This window comes from Diabrotica virgifera, chromosome 7 (assembly GCF_917563875.1).
Source record: "Diabrotica virgifera virgifera chromosome 7, PGI_DIABVI_V3a".
Lineage (NCBI taxonomy): Eukaryota > Metazoa > Arthropoda > Insecta > Coleoptera > Chrysomelidae > Diabrotica > Diabrotica virgifera.
This window is the reverse complement of record NC_065449.1, coordinates 209,481,646-209,504,317: the sequence shown is the minus strand read 5'-3', so window position 1 is coordinate 209,504,317 and position 22,672 is coordinate 209,481,646. Positions and strand designations below refer to the sequence as shown.

The following is a 22,672-nucleotide window of genomic DNA, read 5'->3' as shown; positions in this document are numbered from 1 at the left end:
TAGCAACAATAATCTGTAAGTTAAAAACTCATAGGATATACAGAACCGCTTCAGCTCTAAATGTTTTTAACGAAATTTGCCCCCTTATTTTCAAACCCAAAAAGTAGAGGTTTAAAAATGTTTTACGCATTTATTTACATCAGAATATGAAAATATAACTCTTTAGAAGGAGATTGGATGTTACAACAACTCTCTACGACTTTTGTTCAAAAAGTCATAGCCTTCGACATTTGACCTCTTGGGATAAACAATTTATAATATCTAAGCAACAAATTCGTTAATCCGGCCTTGCAATTTTTTTTATGTTTGAAATTGAAAGATCTTCATTTTAAAGCTTTAAAAAATAAAAAAAATTATTTGTACAATAAATAACGCAATTGTAACAAACGGCCATTTTGGACATTTCGCATGCTGTTTTGCAATAACCAATAAGCGAAATTAAACTTACCATAGCTCAAATTGTAGGTTTTTTAATTTACTACAACTTTCTATTAAAAAGTTTTTCTCTAAAATCAATATCATAAGCTGCAAAATTAAAAATCTTTAAAAATTGCAAATTTAACAAATGAAAATCGCAATTAAAAAAAAAGCTCACAATATTTTTGGTCACATTTTAGTAGAAGTTATTCCTGGCATCGTCCTTTACAACACATGATAGGTTTCAAAAATTCCTGAATTATATCACGTTTTTTCACCCACAGCCTGGGGTATTAGTAAACAATACCGCATTATGCCGCCATTTCGACCACCCTGTGACATCATATGCAGGAACTGAATACTGAATTTAAAATCAAACACGAAACACCAACAAATTTCTCCTGAATGTTTCCCATCAAAGTGATAAGCCTACAAAGGTACCATGTACTTTGATGGACATGAAAGAAAACAATTTATTCATATTGTTTTCGGTCATTTGTGCTACTCGAAATGTGTAACAGTTTACATCTAGATACTAGCAAAGCTTGATATCTAAGTGCTCTTAAGTCTGTTTGGCGCTTAGCCCCAGTTTTCAGTTGCTGATTAGGCTCACATAGCAAAAATATAAACAATCGACTGATGGCGTAGTTTCGCACCCTCATTAATAATTTTGCCCTGCTTGATATTTTAGATATTGCGCAAGCTTGAACGACTTATGCCTGGTTGCACCAGCAAATCTTAAGCTCCAGCTTAGCCCAGCTCAGCTTATAGATAGGACCGCTTTAAGTCGCACTTACTTTGCATCATAATTTTCAATTCTTATCGATCCAATTTACGTGGCAATCCATTGTGACAAGTTGAAAATTGTTATAAGACTCAATTGTGTAACGTATGTTTCGTAAGCTTGTCTTGCAACCAGGCATTAGCAAAAGTTTATAATTGCACTATACAACTTATTATTAATGCATATTTTCTTTTCAGGACTGATGCTTTAATCCAGAAAACTATAAGAAAAAAGTTTGCAGATTGTACGGTACTTACAGTTGCTCATAGACTGAACACTATTATGGATTCGGATAAAGTACTTGTGATGGCATCGGGCACTATGGTAGAATTCGATCATCCACATCTACTACTTCAGAATTCTAATGGTGTCTTTTATAAAATGGTAGCTGAAGCAGGCAAGAGTCTTGGTGATCAACTTAGGAAAATTGCCAAAGATAGTTATCAAAGGACTCTATCACTCCCTGAGTAGGGATTAGTTTTAATATTTTGACACGTTATGAGATTTCGAAAATAATTCTTGGTATATCTACCTAGGTATAGGTATACCATTAATAATGATTACAAATGTATTTGTATGTTATGACGATATATTTGACGTTGGAAGTTATATATCACTTAATTTGAGGTACCTACAGCAAATGTTAGGTATGATCGGTTTCAAGCAATATCTGTAAACAGCCTTTAAAAATAGTCCTTTTCCTGTAGGTAACCAGAAAGGTTACCGTAGGTCACAAGAAAAATCAAGTGGCGTCAAATCTGGAGACCGGGGAGGCTAAACAATTTCAGAATCATAATGTTGCTGCTTTTATTTATACACACCGGCAAAATTAGCCGAACACCTTAAAAATGGGACATGTTTGATGTCACGAATTTCCTAAACCAGTGGTCCGATTTGAGTGATTCTTTTAGTATGTTATAACCTTATTATTTAAGAATATCGTTGTAGTAATATTGTTGCTAGACAGCTACATATCATTTTATACCGGGTGTAACAATAATACTGTGTTTTTTTTCTCAAAGTTTGGAACACCCTGTGGACTATTCTAGCATATATAAAATATTGAAATTAAAACTCAAATATAGCCTTAGGCTTTCTTAACATCCTCTTCTTTGATTCATTTGCTTATGTTGGTAAATAAAAAAGTTATGGGCTTTAACAACTAGCCATGTTTTTCATCGATAAATCCTCATAGTAGGGGAGGAAAGTATGCTAAATTTGCAGTTACTCGAGCGTTATGGGGACCTATTGGATTATGAATAGTATGTGCTAAAACCAAAAAATGGTTGAGTTAAGTTTTCCATATATTGGGGGACTTTTCATTTTTGAATTTATTTTCCATTTGAAACAATCGTTTTTTTCCGATTATAGCGCGATCCATCCATAATTCGAAAAAATGTGTCGAATAAAAGTTGCTTATTTTTACGTAAAAAATCCAAATCTGCAATAAAAATTGGGGGCTTCTATTTAAGATTTTAAATTAAATTCCCCACCCCACCTCCGTGGGGGGACGTGTTTGGTGCCATTCGATAGATTTTTCAAAAATATTGAATACGTGTATTTTGCAGTTTTTCGATCTGATGTTCAGCTAGTTCAGCTGAAATAGACGGGAGGTCGTCATTGTGACATCGCTTATTAATTTAGTTATTTAATACATCTATTGAATTACTTTAGGCTTGTTTATTAAACTAAGCAGATAAGGATGGTAGGGGAGCCCAAGCGGGGATTTTTTCAGTTACTCGAGCGCGTCAGATTATCACATGGGGAGAAACCTTGTATCCTGTAAATGTACCTATACCATAATATATTGGTTCTTAACACCGGGGAATTCATTAAGGGGGACCGAGAAAAAAATCTATTCTTAGAAATCTAAAAAATCTATTCGCTTGAGGGGTAAATTAAAAATTTTAAATACGATATTTCGCGAAATGAACATTAGGTCGTAAAACTGCAAAATACACGTATTCAATATTTTTCAAAAATCTGTCGAATGGCACCAAACACGTCCCCCCGCGGAGGTGGGGTGGGGGTTACTTTAAAATGTTAAATAGGAGCCCCCATTTTTATTGAAGATTTGGATTCCTGACGTAAAAATAAGCAACTTTTATTCGCAACATTTTTTTAAATTATGGATAAATGACGCTATAATCGGAAAAAAACGATTGTTTCAAATGGAAAATAAATAAAAAAATGAAAAGTCCCCCAATATATGGAAAACTTAAGTTAACCTTTTTCTGGTTTTAGCACATACTATTCACAATCCAATAGGTCCCCATAACGCTCGAGTAACTGCAAATTTAGCATACTTTCCTCCCCTATTATGAGGATTTATCGATGAAAAACATGGCTAGTTGTTAAAGCCCATAACTTTTTTATTTTCCAACATAAGCAAATGAATCAAAGAAGAAGATGTTAAGAAAGCCTAAGGCTATATTTGAGTTTTAATTTCAATATTTTATATATGCTAGAATATTCCACAGGGTGTTCCAAACTTTAAGAAAAAAACACAGTATTATTGTTACACCCGGTATAAAATGATATTTAGCTGTCTAGGAACAATATTATTACAACGATATTCTTAAATAATAAGGCTATAACATACTAAAAGAATCACTCACATCGGACCACTGGTTTAGGAAATTCGTGACATCAAACATGTCCCATTTTTAAGGTGTTCGGCTAATTTTGCCGGTGTGTGTATATTAATCTAAAAATGTTCAATTTGTGGGTTAGGCCACTGTTGCTCTGAGTGCCTTAAATTAACACCCAACTATAGCCTCATGTTTTCTTAACATTCTGTTTTTTGATTCATTCGCTTATGTTGGGTAATAACAAAGTTAGGTATTTTAACAACTAGCCTTGTTTCTCAATAATACAGGATATTTTTAGCCAAGTATGGCAAACTTTAAGGGGTAATTCTGCGTGAAAAAATAATGATAGTTTGCTTTATACGTGTCCGGGATAGGGGGTATTGGAATTTTTCTTACAAACTGACGATTTATTTATTAAGATATGCAAATGAAATTTGGTGGTTTTTAAGAGGTAGTTGTTATGCATTTTTGACATACAATTAAGAATTTTGTGTTCACCGTTGGCGCATATAAGGCTCATAATATGAGCCTGGGTAATATTATTACCCATATTTTAATATAATTAGGTAAAGAAAATTTCTTGGAGAAGTGTATTTTAATTTTGCATACTTAACCCTGGCAGCTATATTAAACAAGTTGATTTCCGACTGGAATATTATTTGACAAATAATGACATGATTTCCAAGTCAGTTAAATATGTTATATTTCCCTAGGGCGTTATTTTTCAAAATAACACCCTAGGGTATGTCCTAGGGTATTAAATTTAAATAACTAGTTAAATACTGTCAAGTCGACAAATAACAACTTAAGTAAAACCATATGGTTACCACAATTACGTTACGACTGTTGCTGGTAAATGTACTTATTTGAAAACTAATTAATTCAAAATTCATTCAAATTTTTTGCATATAAAGAATATTTAGTCGGACATTAAACGTTGAAGGCACCACGGGTATTATGGATAATAACGCTTTCGATCAAGTATATTGACGGAAACACCAATGACCGACACACCATTGACCTCAAGCGTTATTATCCTTATAATACCCTTGGTACATTAATAACTATAATGTTATAAGCTAATATTTAGCTAATAAAAATTCTGTTAAATTTTGTGTACTTACTGTAAATTTTTGGTATTAGTAAGGTCGTTAATACTGAAAATAATGCCAAATATCCATGTCTATCAGGTATTTACCATTGGCAAGTGTAAGTTTCTTGAAAATCTTTGAGGGTATAGGTTCACAAGGAGTTCCCTTAATGAGGCTAGGTTTGAAAGTTTCTAACTGGGGCGTGGTTTTATTCATTATCATTATCAGTTTTACAAGTTTTTGTTGTATCCACATTATATTATACCAAACTGTTTAAATGGAAAGTTAAAACAATTCTATAATTTCCTTTCAAGAGAAGAGGGGCGGAAACAGATACAGAAAAATTTATGATGTATTCGGGATCAGTTATTTGGGGGGTAAATTTAAAACATTTTCACTTCCGGTTCAACGGAAATTCTAAAACAATATATTTCTCAGATATCTAAATGAGGATATACTCTATTTATTTTTACCAAAGTACTCACATTATTATTTTTGTAGATTATTTTGAGACAAAAATCATGTTAAAAGCTTATAATGCCACCAACCTGTAAAACTAAAGTTTGAGGCAACTATTGTTTGGGAATCAACAGTAACTATTTGGAAACCAAAACACATACAAATAGGCCTGGAACCTGCGTACCAAAAAAAGTTTATCAATAGCAAGCTGAAGATTTGTTAATTGCTTAACGGTGTCTAGTCGGACAAACTTTGATGTACCGGAACACTGGAACAGGGGAAGTTTTAATTGGGGAACAGGTTACAGGTTTGGAACGTCAGACTACGAAAACGTCCCAGGTATTTTGTCGGACAGACCTTCCAATTAATTTGTTACTCTTTCATGAAACTCTCATGCAAAATCAGACTGCTATTTATCACCAACATAAATCCTGTCACTTGATATGTTCTACGTGTCGGACTTATTAAAATGCCCAACATATTTGTCGGAGACAAACATTTTTTCATATATTATATAAAGTTTGCTATTGACTAGACGTAAAAACAACCTGCTAGTTTTCACAATCATAAACTTGTCAGGATGACAAGTTCCAGAATTAAAATCATGTTCCACAATTAAAACTTGCCCTCTTCCAATGTTCCCATACATCAAAGTTTGTCCGACGACTAGACACTGTTAATCGGGTCTAGGACATTTCGGCGTCGCCGTTTCGGCGTGGCCATTTCGGCGTGGCCGTTTGGGCGTAGAGCCGTTTCGGCGTAGGCCGTTTCGGCGTCGGCCATTTCGGCGTCAGAGATTTTATTTTAGTTGACTAAATACCTACATTGGAGTCTATTAGTAAGACATTATTTTGAAAAAAATCTTTTAATATAGTTATTTAAATAGATACATTGGAGTCCATTGATCACAAAATTTTAATATTAATGGTAGATTTGTATATGTCAATTTTATACTTATGTGTGTGTGCTTGTTATTTAGCTCATAGTTAATGTAATATCTGTAATTGGCTTCTAGCTGTAGATATTATATATAAATAAATGAATAAACAAGATTTTGGAAAAATGAATATTTTATTTTAGTTATTATTTACATGTTATAATTAGATATGTGCTAGTCCAATTAAAAATCCTGAAACATTTATATTTACATACAAAACATTTATATTTAACCTACAAAACTTATTCACGAAATATTAATTAAAATAAAGTACCTACTTACATATTATAATTATGTGCTAGTCCTCTTAAAAATTCTAAAACATCCCCGTTTGCATCAAAATTTCCCACAAGCCGTGAAATGCGATCATCTGCGTCTCTGTATTTAGTCTCTGTAGGTATTTAGTCAACTAAAATAAAATTTCTGACGCCGAAATGGCCGACGCCGAAACGGCCTACGCCGAAACGGCCTACGCCGAAACGGCTCTACGCCCAAACGGCCACGCCGAAATGGCCACGCCGAAACGGCGACGCCGAAACGTCCCATTCCGCTGTTAATCTATTAACACATTTTCAGCTTGCTATTAATAAACTTTTTTTTGGTACGCGGGATCCAGACCTAAAAGTTTATAGAAAATTTTTTAAACTATTATATTAGACAAAATATTAAATGGTTTTTAGCTCTATTCACTGTTTCTGATATCTGACGACGGTTATTAAGATACGTGGTAATTAAAAAGTCAAATAATAGTCAAATCAAAATTAAAAAATGGACCGGCAGATGATATTTAAGATATGTTACAAATTTTGAATTGCAAGTTAGATTTTAGACATTTTGAATTGCCAAACCAGTAATTTTCCAGTACAATAATTTATACTTAAATAAAAATAGGTAGGTATATTTTAATATTGTAAAAACTATGTATTTTTAAAATATAAATCGAATCATATATGGACGTTTTAAATTATATATTTTTGAATTTTTATATACGTATGGAAGTGTTATCTACTTGTATATATTTTAGTATGTATATTTTTACAAAAATGTGAATTTTTAGGTAAATTTTAAAATATTGTAATAGGTTGTTTATATATTTAATAAAGTATTTAAAAATAGTTTGTTTTATTGGTGTAAATGATGGTTTCTATAATTTGAATTTATTACTTGCGGATGTTCCTATCTTCAGTTGTTTTTCTTTGAGCAGGAAAATTTAGAAAGAGTAATAAAAAAATATTAAGATGCAGTGTATTATGGGACTCTCCCCAACATAATAACACCAAATTCGTAAAAAATGGGTGAGACCAACAATACTAACGAATTCATAATAGTAGGAGCCCAGTGATCAAAAGAGTAAAGGAGTAAATCTACTATCTAACAGAACATAACAGCTACATTCACGAAATAAAAGTTACATTGAATCGTTGATGCTCAATCGAGAGACGATGAGAAGACGTATATGAGACATCTCCACAACTTCTTTGAGATGTGGACGTATAGAAGAATTCAGAAAATCCCATAGATGGATCACGTTGAAGAAGAAGTTGGAAGGGCAATAATCGAAAGAAAACTGCAATATAACGGCATCTTGCGGTTTAAATAATTAATATATTGGCTGAGAAACCTAAGAGAATGATGTGGTTGTAGTTCAAAACAATTCTTTAAAACAGCTACTTCGAAAGTTTAGAGTACCCATGATTTTTTTTAATGGCATAGCTATTAATCATTCAGGCAGTCGCAATCAGATTAGTCGACTTCACGGTCTTTACAAAAACACGCTAATTGTAAAGACAGTAATGTCGACTTTACTAAGTAACGAGACATTTACTCAACACACACTGCTGTTATCCAGATAGCACAAGTACGTTTTATGGACATCCAATGGACGTACATCTGTGTACATTGGAACGTCCAATGGACGTCCCGCTAAGGTACAATGGACATCCGATGGACGTCCAACGAACGTCCAGAGTTCACAAAATTGGACGTCCATAGAACGTCCGCTACAAACGTACAGTGTACGTTGTTAAAGCTTTCAGTGTACATCTTATGTACATTCAATGTACATCTGATGTACATTCAATGTACGTCTTATAGTCATTTTTGTAGGGCACTTTTCAGAAAGCAATCTAGTGTCCATAATTTTTTGAATACATACATAGCAAAAAGCCTTTAGGTATAGGAAATAGTTCCTATAATACTAAACTTATACTTTAAAATATTACACAAAATACCTTTTTTATTTCTCTTTATTATAACTTTATTATAGGAACTTCATTAATGCACGACTGCATATGCACTTGCACGATAAACAGCAAACACAAAGATATCACAGGATTATTATATTGTATGTAATAACTTAATAAAGACAAAATTCAGATAATGGCGCCCCATCAAGCATGCACATTCAAGAGGGTTTATTTCTGTTCTGTTCTTTCAAAACATTATTATTTCTTAGAACTTAGAGTCAGTACGGTTGTATATTGCAAGCGGGTTTGCCATCATTCAGGCAGTCGCAATCAGATTAGTCGACTTCACGGTCTTTACAAAAACACGCTAATTGTAAAGACAGTAATGTCGACTTTACTAAGTAACGAGACATTTACTCAACACACACTGCTGTTATCCAGATAGCACAAGTACGTTTTATGGACATCCAATGGACGTACATCTGTGTACATTGGAACGTCCAATGGACGTCCCGCTAAGGTACAATGGACATCCGATGGACGTCCAACGAACGTCCAGAGTTCACAAAATTGGACGTCCATAGAACGTCCGCTACAAACGTACAGTGTACGTTGTTGAAGCTTTCAGTGTACATCTTATGTACATTCAATGTACATCTGATGTACATTCAATGTACGTCTTATAGTCATTTTTGTAGGGCACTTTTCAGAAAGCAATCTAGTGTCCATAATTTTTTGAATACATACATAGCAAAAAGCCTGTAGGTATAGGAAATAGTTCCTATAATACTAAACTTATACTTTAAAATATTACACAAAATACATTTTTTATTTCTCTTTATTATAACTTTATTATAGGAACTTCATTAATGCACGACTGCATATGCACTTGCACGATAAACAGCAAACACAAAGATATCACAGGATTATTATATTGTATGTAATAACTTAATAAAGACAAAATTCAGATAATGGCGCCCCATCAAGCATGCACATTCAAGAGGGTTTATTTCTGTTCTATTCTTTCAAAACATTATTATTTCTTAGAACTTAGAGTCAGTACGGTTGTATATTGCAAGCGGGTTTGCCATTCTGTGAATTATCATAAATAAATCCTCCTTCAGTATTCCACAACAATTAACAGCGATAATCCCCTAAAAGTACCTGCCTAATACACCTTTTACGACCGATAGCGTGAAGAGCGACAACGTTGTCAAGAAGATTCTCATTTAGTTTGGCGCGAAATTTAACAGTTACAAAATGCACATTTAAGATTTAAATTGGTAGTGTCTAATTATTGTAAGTTCTATAATTACCGATGCGCGATGTAGCTCCGTTATTCTGAAAAAGTTTACCATCGTTTTATCATCATCTAATATTATATAGGTTTAATTAAAATAATTTTAGTGGTTCAGTGTTTTAATTCGATGATGAAAAAATATGTGACTACATTTATTAGAAGCTTCTTGTATTCTACTAATAATATTGCTTTGATTAAAACAAGAGGCTATATATAATTACTCATAATAATATAGTCGTGTTTTGTGTAAAATCTCCATGGACCACAAATGGATGTCCAATGTACGTTGATATCAAACGTCCAATGGACGTCGCGTAATGGACGTACATAGTACGTCCAGTCTTGGTCCATGGACGTTTGGACTTTAAATGTACGTTATGTGGACGTCCATCGGACGTTGTGTGCTATATGGGTAGTGGATAGAGAATGGATACAGTTGCTTAACAATAGGACTGCCGGTCCCAAGCTCATATAAAAGAGCGAGGTTCAAAGGTAAGCAATTAGCAATCTGCCCTAGTAAAAAGAAACACAGGACTGAAACACTTGAAGATAATCTTAGCAAAGATAAGGTCTACAGGCCCCAGGTATATATACAATAATAGGGCCCAAGGATGCGATACAATAACCGTAGAAATGTTAAAGTATGGAGGACATGTAATACATAGTGAAATATCAAAGTTACTACTAGAAATATGGACTATAGCAATAATGCAGGAACAATGGAAAATTGCAGTGATATGCCCTATATAATATAAGAAGGGAGATAAGTTAGATTGCAATAATCACCGTGGAATATCAGTACTAAACGTTGGATAAAAAATGTTTAGCAAAATATTGGAAGGAAGGCTCAACAACATAATGACCCAACAAACAACAGGGGGTTATCAACCCACATAACAATGATGTTCGCATCATGTTCTAAGCATATCCTACCAACATTCGTCGAAGTATATCCTTTTTAGTATATGCGTAGTACAAGCATAGCATGTACCATAAAAAACATTCTAAATTTCATGTTCTTTGCATGTGCCTCAAAGAATATTCTTGCACCGAATATACTGAGCACATTCGGGTACGTAGCATCTCGGAATGTTCGTAAAAGTTTATTCTTAGAATATACCTTAATCGAATATTCTTAGTATATGCGTAAGTATATGCAAAAGTATATGCTTAACACATACTTGTATATACTTTTAAAATATCTTAAAAAGAATATACTGTATGTACCTATAGGAAGAAGAATAATGTTAGCCTATAGATTATCAACTTCGCGTTAAGAATAATTAATCAAATTTATGTATTTTGGTAGGTACTAGTGAACTATCTAATTCATTTTTTTAAACCGTTTTAATTGTATGGTAAAAAGTTTAAAACTTAATTCTATTGAAGAAAAATGAGAAATTCTCGTTTCGTTTTCAGTTGAAATGAATATACCATTTTGATTTGAGTTTATACCATAAGTATTTTTACCTATAATTTTCGGGAATCCGGAAACGGCCATTCATTGTCATTCTGACCCTTGCATTGCATTTTATACCTGCACAAGGGAAGGGGGTAGGTAACAAAAGAGCAAAATATGAAAATAGTTTCCAGTACAGTGTACAGTTATGCATTTATGTCTACGCTGTTAGTAGGACCAAGTATTTCTAGCTACAAGGACTAAAACATTTTTAAGAACATAAAAAGCAGTTTGAAAATAATAAATTCATATTGGTACTTCAATATTTCCTAAATACCTAGTAAGTAAAAGTATGTATAATCTATATAGATACCTATAAATTTTAGTAATTTACATACATATTATATATATTTGGCTATTATATAATTATATAAGCAGCATTTTTATTTTGATGTGCACATAATAACTAAATATATTACTTATATTTTATATATAGACTACTTACCCATATAATATTTATTATACATAGGTACCTATATAACTAACTAAAGTTTATATATTTTATACTTACTTTTTACGTAATATTGTAGAATGTAATAACTACATTCTCATATGCAATTGGAATATGTAAATATAATATATTAGTAGAACCAAAGAATACTAACACACCCAGTGGGTAGTATTCTTTGGTAGAACCTATAGGATGAGATTGGGTGATGTTGAAAACATACTTCTGAGAAATACAGCACATCCTTGGAATATTCTTCCCATATACTAAAAATATGTGCGATAGTACATTCTAAGTATATATATAGAAGGTATATAGCACTTCCTTGGAATATTCTTCCCATATACTAAAAATATGTGCGATAGTACATTCTAAGTATATAACTAGAAGGTATATAGCACTTCCTTGGAATATTCTTCCCATATACTAAAAATATGTGCGATAGTACATTCTAAGTATATGAATAGAAGGTTTATAGCACCTCCTTAGAATCTTCTAAAAAGTATGTTCTTGGTATATACTGAAAAGAAGTGCGGTAGTACATTCTAAGTATATACATAGAACGTTTAAGTACTGTAATGTAGTATATACTCAGTATATGCTCTGCACATTCGCAATGGTAATTACGCATATTCTAAGTATATACTTTTTCTGAAAAGTATGTTCTATGAATCTACTAAGAACATGAAATTGTTATGTGGGGTGGACTCAGATATATAAGGTAGGTCAACTATAGACCAAATATTTATAGTAAGACAAACGCTGGAAAAATTCTACGAACGCAATATCGAACTACTTCATCTCTTTGTAGATTTCAAACAAGCATATGACTCAATATTTAGGAAGTAATTATATAGGGCAATGCAAGAGCTAAATGTGCCAAAAAAAACTAATCAGATTAGTAAAACCATGCCTAACCAACACCAAAGCGAAAGTAAAAACCCAAATCCACAACACTTCTTAACCTTGCGTTAGGACAAGTTATCAGGAAAACTCGCATACTAGATAGAGAAGGTACAATACTTACAACGACCAAGTCGTTACTTACTCAGATGATATAGACATAATTAGCTGGACATTAAAACACCTATTTTATTGGCTGTGATTTTTGACGGTAGCGCTCTCTCGCGGTTTGAAACTTGTACTTTTCTGATAAAATTGGTGTATGTGAAATATATAAAACGAGAAAAATAGATATTTATCTAAAAAAACACAAATTATGAACTGAAATATTATTATAACCTGATTACTGAACGAATACACAGAATTAATAGTAAAAGTAATTATGTTTTTTTTTTTATTTTATTCATTATAATTTTAATATGTAATATATAAATTCGTGCGACTGGATGACTGCTTGACAAGAGGCTATTGAAAAAAAGAAGAAGTTTATGTGAAATTTAGAGGTTACCTCTGTTTTGCTGACGAAGCGTTAAATACCGCTATGAATTCCAAGATTTCATTGGTTAGAACTACCCACGTGATATCTGTGTTCGTATTGGTCAAATGATTAAGAATGACAGAGCGGGATATTTAAATACCAATATTGTATGCAAAGTGTCGTTTCAAGAAAACAAGTCAGCTGACTGAGGATGATGGATAAATATTAATTTCTTGTTTATCTTACAATTGACAATTTTTATGAGAGAAATAAAAGTGTGGTAGAAAATCAATATGTATTGAAAAACGGTATTGATTGAAAAACACTATTTATTCGTTTCTACTAGTCTTCTTTCTAGACTGTACCTTAGTCTCATAAAATATTTCTTTTTATCTCATAAAAAATATAAACAATTATTGTATAGCTATAATATTCTTTTAATTTATTTCAGTTGTTCAATACAAACACGGCAGCACTAGAATAGATCTTATAAATTAAATTATAAATGCATGAAAATCAAAAAGAGATAATTTACATAAAAGTTAATATACTGGATATGGGGAAAAGTAATTTAGGAGAAATTATATGTTATATTATATAATAATTATGATTTTCTTCGGCATTTTGTGAAGTATAGGGCATGTTGTGTCTTGTGTCCTTTTAAAAAGTCTGAAATTTCATTTACATTTGGATTTTTAAACGTATCACTTATTAATATGTTGCTACGATTTTTGTTCCTTTGTGGAGAAAAACCGTTTCTGTGGTTCAATGTTTTTACATATTGAAACCTTTAAAACACTTCAATTTTTTTATGCAAATTTTTATTAAATTTTTTGTTGCATGTAGGTATATTTGACAAAACAATCTAAACATTGCTGTCACTTAAATTATCTAAATTGGGTGTATGTATTTACAAGCATCGTCAAATCTTCATGATCTTTTTTATTGCAAATTAAATTGATGTTACTTAAATCCTTATAAAGTCGTGGTTTCACTATCAAATAATTTGATCAAACAGTTTGAGCAAACTCAGGAAGTGACGTCACAACTGCAGTTTGTTCAAATTATAAAAATCTAGTCGTTACACTATCAGTTTGATCAAAGTTTATATTGAGAGTTGTGGTAGTAGGTACATATATCAAAACCCACAAGCATTCTAACACTTTAGCGAATAATAAGCCCCAAACTCTCTATTGTAGAAGGGAGTTAGTAACAAAGCAAAAAGAAATCAAGTCCTGATTAGGAAAAATCTAGAAAACAAACAAGAGTAACTATTGGCTACAAAAGCTGCTGTACAAAAATCAGTGTGCACGCTGAAGAAAGCAACACAGGGAATGATAACGAAACAATTTTAATGTGTAGCTAGGCCATGACTGATAAACATATACAGGGGCTCACAGCTTAAACGATGCAGTCACTACTCAATAAAGCTAGCTTGTGTCAGTCGCTCAATATTTATTAGAAAAAACTTACATACTGAAAGTAGGTAAGTTAGTATGAGTCTTCTAAAATAGCATAAGCTATGTTTTGGGTTTCAAATATGCAATAATTAACACCCTCAGCGCCAGTGTATCCTTTTAGATATACACTGTCCTCAACACTGTGTACCGAAAAAGATACACATGGCTCGTTGTGTTCGATCTATTGTGTCACCTAAAAGGACACACTTTCCTAAGTTTTTATATGTAGAGAATAATGCTATGGCCTGAGCCAATTTCCTGGTATAACTGGGTTTGGCCTTATGACATAAAAAGATAGATTGTATGTAACTAGAAATTCGTATGAAAAATGTTGCCATGTATGGACCAAAACAACTTGCTCCAACTCATTATGCAGGGAAAGATTCAAGGAAAAAGAAGCATAGGGAGATGCAGAATATCTTGGCTGCGCAACCTGAGAGAATGGTACGGATGAACATCAAACAAACTTTTCAGAGCAGTCGTCTGCAAAGTCCTAATAGCTAAGATGTATTGTCAGAGAAATAGCAAATAATCCCAAAAAAGTGCACCAAAATTGAGAGATGAGGTGGAAATACAGTTTGGAAAAAGATGTAACCCTAAAATAATTAGACGGATATGACAAAAGAATAATCTACATAGCTGAACTGCAAGAAATAAATCTTCTATCAGCCAAAGAAATAAGCAACAAGGAGTTTTGTTTTCTTTATAAATATTCTCCTTTAAAAGTTTACATCATTTTAGCTGATATCAAAATCGTACACAAAATAATTAAAGAACTATTGTTATTTAAGTATGGTATATTTGAAACCCAAAACATAGCTTATGCTATTTTAGAGGACTTAGACTTAGGTCTTTTCACCTCCGAATAAATATGCTCTTATCTGGCAGTTAGCTATCTGGAGGATAAATATTTATTCGCCAGATAAAATGTACCCGCCTCTTCACGTCAATTTATGTTCCAGTTAGTTATCCGGTAGATAAGCTTAAAAGTAAGTTTGGATTCCGAACACACCTGACTTTTATGTTTATTTTTATAATTTCAGCTTTAACTTAACCTAACATAATTAGATTCAAAGATGATTTTATCGATTTTATTTCCATTTTGGAAGAAGGAATGAAGGAAATGTAAGTAAATCAAAGAATTACAACTTAAAAAAATAAGTATACAAAGTCATAAGGTTTAGAAATACATTTCCATATTTTAATCAGACAACAATATTGTTTTAGAAAGAAAACATTGATTATGCTGAAATAGTTTACTGGAGAGCTTGAACAAGAGGTAAATCCATTTTAAATTAGAGGAAAACTGTTGATTTGTATGTAAAATAGAAGACAAAGACAAGTTTAAATAAAGACAAGCTAGCTAATGAAACAGATGCAGTGGTAATTTTGTTTACATAATTATATATGTACATATTATATGATTATTAATATTAGGTTTGTTCTAGCAAACAGTCAAACTAGTCAGAAACCGTCAGCAATTAGTTGCTCAGTGAGAGAACATAATACAGTCACCAGTGCTATCCCCTATCTACTCGCGCTGATCGACTTTTCGCTGATGGTTTCAAACCGTTTGAAACTGATGCTAGAACAAACCTAATAATTGTTCAATGATGTAAAAATTTGTTAATGTGGGGAAAACTTTTATTTAAATTCAATACTATATTTCTGTAGTGGTATGGCAAAACTTGATGTTACGTCTGATTTTAGCCATAATGAGATTATTTGCTTGATATGCTATTTAGTAACATTTCTTCAAGTTGGTATAGTTTGGTATGTGTATGATGAAGGTAAAACCCCCTTTGTCCCACATGTCCCCTTTTAACTTACAGTAGAACCCTAATTATCCGTGCTATGATTTTCTATTACTCAAGTTGCATTTTTGAGGTTTTATCAACATAGCGTCATTGTAAATCACTTAACAGAAACTCTATATGACGAAAGAGAGACTCATAATGAAAGATTTATTTTTTCTGTTATCTTTTTATGGTAGGTACATAATATTATAATATGTATGTGTATAAGTACTTATTATACATAAGAAATACATGTTCGGATTATCAGTGCCACCTTCGGTCCCGAGGAGCACGGATAATCTGGATTCTACTGTATTAGGTAGGCCAGAACTTGATATATTACTTGATTTCTTATGTTGATTACTTTTCGTTTTTGGGTTGACAAAACATGATTTAAACTTTCAAAATGCCCTCCTGAAAAATTAGGCTAGATGGACATATCAATCATTGTCAAAACGCTACAGATTTATAATCCATCCAACTGGTATATTGAATAGTAAACTAGGGATAAACCAACTATGTATATCAAAACACAATATTTTAAAGATTGGATAATTTACATGGTAAATTGAAGAATCCCAATAACAAGAATAAAACCTAATTTTAATATTTGTTAGTAGATATCTTTCACTCTTCTAATTAAAAAAAATTGGTTACAGATATGACAAACACCTAGAAGATGGAATCCTGTGTTCTCAAAGAAAAAGCTAGTTCCAGAAATAAGCTACCAATAATAAACTAGAGAATGTATTACAAGAAAGAACAACGCTAATACTCAACATAGCTCAATTGCTTCAGATAGAAAAAGAGGAGGAAAGGGTAGAACACAAGCGTACCAGAGAAAATTAAAGGGCAGAAGAGACACAAAAATTCATTGATTTATTAAATTTAATAATTAAATTATACAAAGGACAATTAAATAAAGAATAAAAAATTATACATGTATATTAATGATCCTTCTATTTCCCCATAAAGCTTGTTACTGACCAGGAGGTATACTATAATAGATATATTACATCTCATATTGCTCACTATAATAATGAGTGAGCCTGCATAAACGGAACCATAATATACATTAGGTATAGTTCCGTGTATGCAGCCTCACTCATTACTATAGTGAGTGATATGAGATATATTTTAGTATAGTTCCCCGTGCGTGACAAGCTTAACACAAAAATTTTTATAAGGCACATTTTATTTGGCACAAAAAAATATTAGTAAGAAGGTACCTATTTAAAACATATCCGGGGAGTATTACGAAATTCTCAGAATATAAAATCAGTCTTCCTATATTCTATTTTTTTAGAATTTCATGATACACCCAGTATGTTTTGGATACTTAACAGCAGCTTTTTTTTCAAGGTAGGTATCATCTACTGTTTCTGAGAACCATGTGCATACATAATTCTAGTTACTACCTACATATATCAATACCTTTCATTTTGGAATCGTAAAATATTTGGCAATTCAAAGAAATGATGGGATAAGAAACTATTCTATTTTTATTTTTTACAACTTGTTTTCCTTTGTAAATGAATATAGTTGGGTAGGTATATAATAATACATACCTATTATAATTTTTTCAAATTATAACCCATCTTTAATTTAATATCTAATAACTCTGCTTAAAAAATTACAGTAGGTAGGTATGTATAAAAACAAAATAACATAAAATTTGTGATTGAGAATTTTTAGAAAGAACAAAATTTTACTTTTGCAATAAATTCAATCAGACCCTCAAGATTTTAGGTTATATTTTTAGTTTCCTGGTAATCAGAAACCATGAAATATACGAAAATCAAAGTTTATCTGCCAGATAACTTCTTATTCGGTACTTTATTCGGCAGTTAAATATTTGATATTTAACGTCAATTTATCTGCCGGATAACTTTATTCCAGAGTGAAAAGACACTACTTTTTTTATCTGTCAGATAAACTTCCCGTTAACTATTTATCCGGAGGTGAAAAGACCGGGCATTAGTAACTTACTTTCAGTATGTAATTTTTTTTCTAATATTGGGTCACTGACACAAGCTAGTTTTATTGAGTAACGACTGTATCATTTCAGAATTGAGGCTGTGAGTCACTGTAGGTGCAGTACAATAATTTTGCTTATACAAATTATCAGTAATAATATTTATTTACATCAAAATAAAAATTCCATCACATAATGATGTCTAACAGCTGATTGTCATTTGTCTTTATTGCTTAATTCTCTGACCAATACGAACACAGATATCACGTGGGTAGTTCTAACCAATAAAATCGTGGAATTCATAGCGGTATTTAACGGCTCGTGTTTTACGGTGAGTTTCGTCGGTAGCGCTCTCTCGCGGTTTGAAACTTTACTTTTCTGATAAAATTGTTCAAATTCAATGCACAAAGCTGCCACTAACAGCGCTGGCGAAAACTGTCAAATCCCCTCTAATCATCGGCTCACGGCGAATACATACATATTTTAAAGAAGCGGTATATTTACTATGGGTCCCGAAGTTAATGTCTCAAAGACAAGGCGAACATGAAAACGACTCGGGAAAAGGTACATAATATTGGCGAGGAACCGCAAAGTGGGGCGACGCCTGGTGGCAAATTTGAAAAGCATCAACTCGAGCAAAACATTGACTTTGTCATTAATTTGTGTACATATTTACGGTCAGTGTATGTTGTAATTAATGAATTCGACTTAAAAAACTATTGCAGTGTTCCTCAGTATTCATTCCTATTATTATACTCTACGTATAATGACGTAAACTAACTAATGCCAAATCACACGTTTTGTTAATTTAACGTTTGTGTTAAACGTAGTATTTTTTAATTTTTAAGCGTCTGCAAAATTAAATAAATAAATAAAATGCAGTATATATTCGGTACATAGATTGTATGTACATACATACATTGTTATACAAAACATTCCGACCACCTCATAATTTCCAAAACACAATTTTTTATAAAATAAATTCACCTACTTAGTTTGCAGTTTTTATTTAATTAAAAATTGTTTTCTGTTAGTGTAAAATAAATTTTAGTGTACCTATTAACTAAATTAAAAACAAAATTAGAAATTTTAAGATAGATTAATAATTTTTAAAACGCTGTGTGATTATCGGGGGTCAGATTTTGTATGAAAAAAAAAATGTGTGTGTACTTTTGTACGCACGTAAGAAGTTATACTTCTATTATATGATTTCAACGAAATTTACGAAATAAATATAAAATAAAAATGTATACCATTTTTATTCAGTTGCAATGCGAAGGCAAAACAATCTTACTTTTCAATTAGGATACGGAGTGCAGTCCAGTCCCTTGAATCGCGATTTTCGGCTCTTATTGGAGCCTTCATCGGAAGGAACGTAGGCACTGTTCTCCATATTTTAACTGATTCGTATCGAGAGGTTTTCCCACCCATTGCAACTGAAGTGATGATAGTAGGTGGCTAGCGCCATCTGGCATTGAAAGACGAAGTAGTTTTCAATCCTAATAGTAAATTATTAATATTGAAAATATTAAAAATATTACTAAAAGATTTTTAAATTGAAAACTTATTGGTATAGTAGGTTTACTAAAAATTAAAACAACATCGAGCATTCTCGATTAGTCAGTCACATTTATTTAAACATGCATCCTAAAAAATTCTCTTATTAATTTTGTAATGTTTGATCATCTCAATTAAGTACCCATAAATTAATTCGTGTTCTATTATAATTTATGACAGATATGATATGAATGCCAGATAATAACTCTAGACATGACATTAAATTATTATGTTTAATTTAAAATCGAGAAATGTGAAGGGTTTATCGTAAAGTTGTGGGATGCTAATAAATAAAACACACTGGAAAAATTTAAATTTGAAATTAATACAAAATGAATAACTTTTACAGTGAACAGTTGTGAAAGTTAAATATTATGTATTACAATAAAATTCGAAACTGCTGAAATATTAAGCACATAGGTGGAAAATGTCGCCTGTCAAAATGTTCAATGTGTTTTATTAAGGCCGGTACTTTATATCTCCGTTAACAGCCGGTTAGTTAACCGGGGTTTAATCGGGACTACTTTAGGGTCTCTTGCGTTGTAATAAATGCAATTATAATTATTATTATACTTATTTATAATTATAATAATACTTGTAATTGCATTTATTACAACGCAAGATACCCTAAAGAGGTCCCGATTAAACCCCCGTTAACTAACCGGCTGTTAACGGAGACATAAAGTACCGGGCCTAATGTATTCATTTTTTTTTTCGAATCATGAGAAATATATAGTATTTTTACTACAAAAACGTTATTACGTAGGTCAAAATTTTTGACGTAAGGGAACTGTCAAAACATTAGAATGTGACTTTTCATTATTCCCATGTTTATTATAAACATGGCAATAATGAAAAGTCACATTCTAATGTTTTGACAGTTCCCTTACGTCAAAAATTTTGACCTACGTAATAACGTTTTTGTAGTAAAAATACTATAATAAGAATTTTTCACAGAAATACGCCAAAGTTAGGCCACACACATTACCATAATGTGTATCGGTTGCGTTCCGTCACAGTGAAGTTATTATAAATATTGACAATTTGAACTGTCAAAATTTTTATTTTATCATTTCTTGTTTAAAAAAATAATAAAATTGATAAGATAGCCTCAGTTGAGGAGAAAGTAATAATAATAAAGATGTTTTATTCAGTCAATATGTGCGAACAATAAGGTAAATAATAACGTGGGCCTAACTTTTACACACATGCCTAATGCCTACTGTGGCAAATGTAGGTATTTTTCAAAATGTTGGAATGTGTTTAAATCCTAGAACAATTTTAGCTTTTGTTTTTAATACAGATTTTAATCCCACACAAATAGCTTCTCATGATTTTTGTTGTAATATGATTAGGGAAGCAGGAATTTAACAGTTTAGAATTTTACATTGAGTTACCTATGGCCCGTTTTACGATTCACCACCATGATTTTTGAACGTTATTTTTTGTATTTAGATTTAGTGCAATTCCATTATCTGTGCTGGCAACAACGCCGTGATTCACGAGCCATTGTGTCCAGTCCAGTGATGTGGGAGAGAGTCCTCTCTCCCACATCACTGGTCCAGTCTGAACACAGGTTTAAATTGGGAAAAAAAAGTGTACCAGTTTTTCTGGACGCGAAGTGTACATCATTGGAATGTTCAATGTTCACATTTCATTACATTACAATGTACGCCAGTACAGCTCTGAAAAGGTTCAGTGGTTCTTAACTTTTGACGAGCAGTTTATTTGCGCCAAATGTAGGCAACTTATCGTAGCTTGTAATTATGTCAGCTGTGCACGTCTGACATCTGCCAGTGAATGTGCAAGTGCAATCTGTCAAATAGTGTCAACAATGTGAAATTAATTAAATAACACAAGAATGTCCTGTTTATATTAAATATAACTAATTTAATAATTTCCAAAGTACCTATTTTTCTGAAATTTTATAGTAAATTGTTACTAATATAATATAAACTGTGTGTTATTCAACATGGGAGTTACAGAAGAAGATAATATATAAACATATTTTTTTATAAAGTACTTTAGTACTTACATAAAAAAATGTAAATGACGCAAACCTCAACATATTTTCTTAGCGAAAAATGTAAGTAAGGAAAAATTTGATTTTAATGTTCTCACCGAATTTCACTGCAATAGTTCTTCACAGTACAATGTACAATGAAAAATTTTCAGTAGTAATTGCACAAGAGCTCTAAAATTATTGAATTTTTCCCGAGTGTCACTTTGGCAGTTTTAATTTCACGAGCCGAAGGCGAGTGAAATTATGTCAAAGTGTCAGGAGGGCAAAAATTCTATATTAATTTTAGAGTTCGAGTGCAATTTGTTGCGATTATTTCATGAATAAAACTGTTCAAAACCAAAATTTTATTGTAATTTATATATGTAAGTACCAATTAGTTAAATTAAACACACAGTTGTTATAAATATGTATTTGACGGTTGAAAGTCATCACTTTTATAATTTTTAAAACATTTGTCATTAATGTCACTGAATATTTTTTCGTAGCAACGAAGGGCATCTGACGTAATATGCTTAACGACGGGAGATTATCAAAAATTATCACCTTAATTTGCATGTCTGTAGCTTTCTATTGGTCAGAATCTCCTATGAATGAAATAATCAGTTAAATTTTAAGTACACATATTAACACACATCTATGGCTAATTCTTTTTTTTTTTGGCATTGACTTGGGTGTCATTTAGCCAGTCACAACTTTTTTTTTTGTTTTCTGTTCATACATAAGGAAGGCAATGAATGGCTAATTGTTACAAATACTGAAGTAACAGTTTAGCCACAATTAAGTTATAGTTTAAATATTGGAACTTTGG

General features: G+C 31.9%; 2 protein-coding genes and 1 long non-coding RNA gene across 4 annotated transcripts in view; all 3 read left to right on the top strand.

The window, feature by feature from the left end:
- Positions 1-7,394, top strand: part of LOC114329884 (ATP-binding cassette sub-family C member 4) — a 351,864-nt gene extending 344,470 nt beyond the window's left edge. The window contains exon 17 of the mRNA XM_050655875.1: positions 1,399-7,394. Within this exon, the coding sequence (XP_050511832.1) occupies positions 1,399-1,672 (274 nt within the window). The 3' untranslated portion in view covers positions 1,673-7,394. The remainder of the gene's footprint in view (positions 1-1,398) is intronic.
- An 8,009-nt stretch (positions 7,395-15,403) lies between these two features.
- On the top strand, positions 15,404-17,246 carry LOC126887937 (uncharacterized). Of its 2 annotated transcripts, XR_007699303.1 has the most exons (4): positions 15,404-15,502; positions 15,557-15,638; positions 15,741-15,896; positions 16,969-17,246. It is a non-coding gene; the product is annotated as an uncharacterized LOC126887937 (long non-coding RNA). The 2 variants fall into 2 exon arrangements; XR_007699302.1 differs by having other exon boundaries at positions 15,440-15,638.
- Positions 17,247-21,374: 4,128 nt separating this feature from the next.
- LOC114329887 (ATP-binding cassette sub-family C member 4) overlaps positions 21,375-22,672 on the top strand; it is a 90,108-nt gene continuing 88,810 nt past the window's right edge. Inside the window, exon 1 of the mRNA XM_050655876.1 lies at positions 21,375-21,927. The gene's annotated coding sequence lies outside the window, so the exon portion shown is untranslated. The remainder of the gene's footprint in view (positions 21,928-22,672) is intronic.